This window comes from Salvelinus alpinus, chromosome 27, assembly GCF_045679555.1.
Source record: "Salvelinus alpinus chromosome 27, SLU_Salpinus.1, whole genome shotgun sequence".
NCBI lineage: Eukaryota > Metazoa > Chordata > Actinopteri > Salmoniformes > Salmonidae > Salvelinus > Salvelinus alpinus.
In genome coordinates this window covers 17251865-17259757 of record NC_092112.1, presented here as the reverse complement: position 1 = coordinate 17259757, position 7893 = coordinate 17251865, and the positions used below count along the sequence as shown (strand labels likewise).

Here is a 7893-nt window from a genome sequence, read left to right as displayed (position 1 = left end):
ACAGGGCTCTGGAGACGCACTGGAAACCTGGTGCGTAGTGGAGGCACTGGTGGTACTGGGCTGGGGCGGGGAGGTAGCGCCGGAAATACCGGACCGTGCAAGCGTACTGGCTCTCTTGAGCATTGAGCCTGCCCAACCTTACCTGGTTGAATGCTCCCGGTCGCCCGACCAGTGCGGGGAGGTGGAATAACCCGCACCGGGCTATGTAGGCGAACCGGGGACACCATGCGTAAGGCTGGTGCCATGTATGCCGGCCCGAGGAGACGCACTGGAGACCAGACGCGTTGAGCCGGCTTCATGACACCTGGCTCAATGCCCAATCTAGCCCTACCAGTGCGGGGAGGTGGAATAACCCGCACCGGGCTATGCACACGTACAGGAGACACCGTGCGCTCTACTGCGTAACACGGTGTCTGCCCGTACTCCCGCTCTCCACGGTTAGCCTGGGAAGTGGGCGCAGGTCTCCTACCTGCCCTTGACCCACTACCTCTTAGCCCCCCCCCAATAAATTTTTGGGTGTTACTCACAGGCTTTTCGGGCTTCCGTGCAAGACGCGTCCCCTCATAACGCCGGTTCCTCTCTCTCTTTTCCTCCGCTCTCCGAACTGCCTGCAGCTGTTCCCATGGACGGTGATTCACTTTAGCCCATGGTCCTTCTCCGTTAAATATTTGCTCCCAACTCCACAAGTCCTGTATACTTGCCCGTTGCTCGAAATTACGCTGCTTGGTTCTGGATTGGTGGGTGGTTCTGTAACGGCGTTCCTCCTCCTCTTCATCCGAAGAGGAGGAGTAGTGATCGAACCAAGGCGCAGCGTAGTGAAATGACATGATTTATTGAACACGACGAAAAAACAAACTAAACTTGCATAAACAAACAAAACAAATAAACGATGCAGACAGACCTGAACGACGAACTTACATATAACGTGAAGAACGCAATGAACAGGAACAGACTACATAAAACGAACAAACCGCAAACAGTCCCGTATGGTGCAAACATATACACAGACACAGGAGACAACCACCCACAACGAACACAGTGAAACAACCTACCTAAATATGACTCTCAATTAGAGGAACGCAAAACACCTGCCTCTAATTAAGAGCCATACCAGGCAACCCTAAACCAACATAGAAACACACAACATAGAATGCCCACCCAAACTCACGTCCTGACCAACTAACACATACAACAAACTAACAGAAATAGGTCAGGAACGTGACACTCTGGGTCCTAGTCATAGCCTAAAATGTAACACGGTCCCAGATTAGGAAACCCTTCTGGCTCTGACACTGAGGAGAGGGATTGAGAGTTTACCCCAGAATCTGGAACCAAATCACATTCACCTAGTGGCAGCCTAGGCAGAGAGCTCATGTACATTCTCTAAATGGGTGCAGATCAAGTCTTGATATCATGAATTAGATTCCTGCCTGTAAATTGATGAAAATTAGCATTGTCAACAAGCTAGCAAATGCTAGCTAGCCAGTGTGTGTTTTCATTTGAATTATACCTAACGTTATTGACTTTGGGTAGATTTTCACCAACGGTGACCCAATAGGAGGCTATGCATTGCAGAATTGGCAGTGGGACAGCTTTTTCATTGCTCAAGAGCATACTTCTGTATCAAGGTGTGGGTTGTACTCTGTGGAGCTCAAACTTAATCTTAGAGTCCCAATACAGAGAATCTGAGACATCCTGATGACATGGAGCTGCCTGCCTACCTGACTGCCCTTTGACATGCTGACCTGACCACAAGCTCCGACCATCACCTCCGCTGACCCTCTAGCTATGAGTTTCCAGATCCTCTCAATGGCACGACTGTCCATCTGCTGGAGGTTTCAAGAAGCACTCAAACAGACTTGATCTATAGAACCATAGAACGATAGAACCAAAAAGGGTTGACTTTTTCCACATTTGTTACGTTACAGCCTTATTCTGAAATAGATTAAACCAATCTACACACAGTACCCCATAACGACTAAGCAATTATTTTTTATGTTTGCAAATGTATTAAAAATAAAAAACTTAAATATCACCTTTACGTAAGTATTCAGAACCTTTACTCATTACTTTATTGAAGTACGTTTGGCAGCGATTATAGCCTCGAGTCTTCTTGGGTATGGCACACCTGTATTTGGGGAGTTTCTCTCATTCTTCTCTGCAGATCCTCTCAAGCTCTGTCAGGTTGGATGGGGAGGGTCGCTGCACAGCTATTTTCAGGTCTCGCCAGACATGTTCGATCTCGTTCAAGTCTGGGCTCTGGCTGGGCCACTCAAGGACATTCAGAGACTTTTCCCGAAGCTACTCCTGCGTTGTCTTGGCTGTGTGCTTAGGGTCGTTGTTCTGTTGGAAGGTGAACCTTCGCCGCAGTCTGAGGTCCTGAGCGCTCTGGAGCAGGTTTTCATCAAGGATCTCTCTGTACTTTTCTCCGTTCATCTTTCCCTCGATCCTGACTAGTCTCGTTTTCCCTGCTGCTGAAAAACATTCCGATAGCATGATGCTGCCACCACAATGCTTCATCGTAGGGATGGTGCCAGGTTTCCTCCAGACATGACGCTTGGCATTCAGGCCAAAGAGTTCAATCTTGGTTTCATCAGAACAGGATCTGCTTTGCCTTTCTTGCCTTGTCTCTCAGATCCTTCACAGCTTTGTGGAAGTTACCTGTGGTGCTGATGTTTAGGATGAGGCATATATCGTTTTTTGTGTGTTCTAGGGCAATGGTGTCTATATGGAATTTGTATTTGGGGTCCTGGCAACTGTACCAAGAAAAACCAAGAACACTTTTAAGAAGGAACACCTGATAATTGAAATGCATTCCAGGTGACTACCTTCTGAAGCTGGATGAGAGAATGCCAAGAGCGTGCAAAGCTGTCTTTTTAAAAATGGAAAGTCATTCTTATTTACAATGATGGCCTACCCCGGCCAAACCCGAATGACGCTGGGCCAATTGTGTGCCGCCCTATGGGACTCCCAATCACGGCCGGATGTGATACAGCCTGGATTAGAACCAGGGACTGTAGTGATGCCTCTTGCACTGAGATGCAGTGCCTTAGACTGCTGTGCCACTCAGGAGCCCGCATCAAGGCAAAGGTTGGCTGCTTTGAAGAATGTCAAATATAAAATATATTTTTATTTGTTTAACACTTTTTTGGTTACTACATGATTCTATATGTGTTATTTTGTAGTTTTAATGTCTTCACTATTATTCTACAATGTAGAAAATAGTAAAATACAGAAAACCACTTGAATAAGTAGATACGTCCAAACTTTTGACTGGTACTGTATATCTGTCTATTTATTTTCCCTTTCTTACTTTAACTATTGCACATTGTTACAACACTATACATAGCCAATGATTTAACATTTTAAATGTTTATATTCTTTAAAAACATTTTTGGAGTGTAATGTTTACTGTTCATTTCTGATTATTTATTTCACTTTGTTGAATTATCATATATGCTGTATGTATTAATCTTTTCTCAAGAATATGTTATGTGTTATGCCCATATTGATATATTCATCATCAGGTCAGAAGTTGAATGGGCGTGTGAAGTCATGATTTAGCTCATGCAGTGCTGAGTCACCCACCACTGAAGGTGTGCATTCTTCACACCTGGATAAGCAACACCCACCCATTGACAGTGTTAGCTTGAACATTACACCTAACCATGGGAAACATGTGATAGTGGAGGAAAACTTCAACATGTTAGTTCATTAAAGTTCACATTATCAGTAACATGAGCCGAGGCGTAGGCTAGACGCATGTGCACACTCAGAAACAATATATCTGTGAAATGTCCTGTTATTCATAAGTATAGGCTATAGACATGCAATCATTTGAAACAATGGAAAGTCTTACTTAACAGATAGCTCTATTGAAATTGAAATTTCCAGGCCACAAATATAATTTTAATAGCCTCCTGCGACCCAGCAGTTAATTTTTGTCCTCTTTAATGGACATTTGTTTTTTTGGTCTGTATCTCTAAGGCCATACATGCCACTGTGTTCTGTCCTGTTGTACCTTTTGAGAGAACATTCTGGGCTTTTCAATGATATCAGATATGTGGGAGTGGGACCTGGATCATTTTTTCTTTCTGGTTCTTCAAAATGGTTCCCATCACAATTAGCACATTTGATGGTAAGTGTGTGTAATTGTGAAATGTACATTTTTCATTTTTGTGAGTTTGATATTCAAATTGTTTCTAATAGGTAAATATCTCAGGAATAGTTTGGGGAGTTTTCAGAGTGTCACGATTGTCTAAGGGAGGAGACCAAAACGCAGCGTGGTAAGTGTTCATGTTAATTTAATAAATAAACTGAACACTGAAACAACAAAAACAACAAAGAGAGTGAACGAAACGAAACAGTCCTGTAAGGTGCAGCAACACAAAACAGGAAACAACTACCCACAAAACACAGGTGGAAAAAAGGCAACCTAAGTATGGTTCTCAATCAGAGACAACGATAGACAGCTGCCTCTGATTGAGAACCACACCCGGCCAAACACATAGAAATAGACAACATAGAACAAAAACATAGAATGCCCTGACACAGAGCGGTGTAATATTTTTTCACATTAAATAAGAGCTAAATAAGAGCTTGTCAATAAATGTCCTCTATAGTGGACATCAGGATGGCTACTATGTTTTTCTCATCTACTGGTCACATATAATGTCATGTTAAATGTTTCATATTTATTATCAAATGAGTCCTAATGGCAATGACAGTAGTTCACATACAATACAAATTAATCTACATGGGGAGTCATTTGCCTCTGATTCAAAGTTCCAATCCAGAGATAAAAAGTGGTTTTTGTGATGTTAGTTTTAAGCCTATCCCAAACCTTAACCCTTACCTTAATCATTTAGGGTTAATGTCTAAACTTAACCCTAACCTTAAAAATGTGAAGTTTAATGTCTAACCTTAAGATTTCGGAGTTAATACCTAAACTTAACCTTAAACACTTTAAAATGTGAAGTTTGCAACAACCTCTAAATTTGACATTTGATATACATGGATGAACATCTAATTCTGACGTGACTCTGTGAGACGTAATTACAAATATTAGGTCTATTACTTTTAATATGGAAAGTGTGCATTCCGACATTTGGCGCTCACACATTTGGCATTAATGAGTAGGGCGTTTTCATGCTCACTGTCCTCTGAGAGTCTGTTTGTTTATGCACTTTGTTGTTTTACGAGAGGAAGTGGTAAGCGACACTGACACTGTCGCAAGTGCTCTTGGCCAACAGTCCAAGTGATGTATGCAACCTCTGCTTCTCATCCAAGGATGATACATATTCTTTTTAGATCATCAAACAAAATGCCTTGGTCTCAGATCATTCCTCAACTGTAGCGTACACCTCAATGATCACTGTCAGAGTGATCAATGAAACCACTCTTGATTTTATTTTTGAATGAACATCTGTCTTGAGTGAATCAATACATATGAGAGAGAATCGTTGTTATGGGAGCTTACTAGACCAGAGGTCATAATAAATGCATGGTGTTCATAGATTTTGTATTCAGCAAAATTATAGATCTGATCAGGGGCGCAACTTTGGTTTTAAAAGAGGGGGGACATAAATATATATATATTTTTTAATCTATCCAGTCAGATAAACACTCCAAACAGCCTACCCGACTGCTCGGAGGTGTCCGCATGGTCCTAAAGCACACCATTGCCTCGTTTTGTATCACATTCCAATGATAAAACTGGGGGGGACAAAAATGCAATTTCAGAATGTGGGGGGGACATGGCCCCCTGTCCCCAGTGAAAGTTGTGCCCCTGGATCTCATAATTTTTTTGATCAAGATGCTAGAATAGAATTTGATTCAAGGTAGTGGTGGACATAATAGATAGCAAAGTCAATTAAACTAATCGAAGGAAGAGATATAGTCCTCAAAATAAACCTTTTTAAATGATTGTTGAAGAAGAACCAACATATCCACAGATTCAAGGAGCTCATTGTTGAGTTTATAACTGTTTTATTACAACGTCCTCCATTGGATACAAAATTAAATAAAGGTAGGCCATTATGAAATATAAATATAAAATGCTGTTTACCCTGACAAATGTGTTAGTCATTCGTTAGTCATATGGCAAATTTACAGATATTTACAAAAAATAAATTATGCACGAATATATTATAATTTCATATTAAAATATACATTCAGCGTTTTTTCAATTGGAGAGAAAGGGCTTTTTTTAGATTCAGCTCCTTCACGCTGTCTTCTTCCTCGTCATCATCACTATCGTCCTCATCATCATCACTGCTCGAGTCTTCGTAGAGGCAGATCGTTGCTTGGACTGGGTAGTTGCGCAGAAGCATCTCTGCATCCTGGTACAGATAATCGAAGCATCTCGATTTGGGCCAGAACAACCTAGAGAACAAAACGGTCTCACATTAGGAGTTTGAATGGGAATTACAAAGTAGGCTAGGATATAGTTGAGAACAGATATGGAGAGAATGCCCATCTCAATCACCATTACGCACAAACAGAGACGCATATATTTAATGTAGCCTGTGTATGTTGGTGATATTACTGAGGCAATTTCACTTACTTTACTGGGTGAGTGATCTGAGGACTCTTGCAGTGTTTGGTGTCTGGAAATCCTCCAATGGTCTTTGTGTAAGGCTGCGAGGGGATAAAGAAAGACAATCATGTTAGCATACTATTTCGTCCACTATAGCTAGACCTATGAAACATCAAACTTAATTCCTCTACAAACTATTGACACTAATAATTTAGTTTTGAAAGTAATCTGTACTAACCATGTGTGTCGCGTCCCTGCATTCCTTGCCTACTTTGGCATCCCAAGGTCTCCACAAATTAGCGGGCTGTTGAACAGAGTTTCCTCCGGTGATTGCGCCAGTTAATCCACAATGAGAGATGATATTCTCCATGGTTTCTGATGATAGAGTGTCTCGAGCAAATCCTCTGAGAGTTTGCGATTGAGAGTGATCACAAAGTCGAGTCAGACGCCTTGTATATATCGGGCCAGGGTGCTCGTGTCAAATTGCGCATTGACACTGCCCAAAGTGTCCATGCGCCACGGTGGTGAGGTGTCAGTCAAGTCACACTTTGGAAAACCTGCAGCATATGGTCACGCTCGCACCCAGAGTGGCCATGTTTTAGAATAGGTGTAACTTTTGTTGTGGGATATTGTAAACGTCTCAGAATTATAAATAATATTAGCTAAGTCAGTTGTGTGAATAGGGGCGTGGCCTACTTTTGATTCATAATACATTTTTGATTAAACGTTTATTTAGACAAGTTCAAGCGTATTCTACTCAACAGGGAGAGGAATACATTATTGTTATTTTTTATTAGCTATTTTTTGTATATATATATTATTAAAAACGAAACATCCATATGATCAATACAATTGAATCATCTAAACCTAAAGGCCAACATTTACAATTAATTTAGGCCTACGAATGTACTTAATCTCTCTGACATCCTTCGTTCTGCAACTGTGGTTCCCCTTTCGAACCATTTGCTTTTCAAGTGTGAAATAGCACGTGCCGATATGTGGACAGGGTCAAGCTGCGCCTGGCGGTCAAGAAAAGGAGGGGGAGTTTATGGGCGCGCCGGCGGCACGCGTTAGGTTTGTTTTTAGAGACCATTGTTTTTGAGACCATCTGAAACGGGAGGTGTTAAGTAATCATAGACATTTTATTAAAATGCATATCACCCTCCTCACCGCACCTTTTGTGCTCCCAAACGGTTGATTCATTTACAAGAGATCTAGGTCTATATGTGAATTAACCCTGCGAGGTGTGAAATTGACCACGTTTTGCAAGCATTTAAAAAATAAATAAGTTTTACCTTCATTTAACTAGGCAAGTCAGTTAAGAACAAAATCTTATTTAAAATGACGGCCTAGGA

At 41.6% G+C, this 7893-nt stretch overlaps 1 protein-coding gene across 1 annotated transcript; it reads right to left on the bottom strand.

Annotated features, from left to right (window-relative positions):
- Positions 1 to 5984: 5984 nt before the first annotated feature.
- ripply2 (ripply transcriptional repressor 2) lies at positions 5985 to 7014 on the bottom strand. Its single transcript, XM_071369210.1, has 3 exons — positions 6777 to 7014; positions 6566 to 6639; positions 5985 to 6384 (listed from the first exon to the last, which is right to left on the bottom strand). Exons 1-3 carry the CDS (start codon positions 6906 to 6908, stop codon positions 6174 to 6176), a joined length of 417 nt encoding a protein of 138 aa, XP_071225311.1. The 5' UTR covers positions 6909 to 7014; the 3' UTR covers positions 5985 to 6173.
- Between the last annotated feature and the right edge of the window lie 879 nt (positions 7015 to 7893).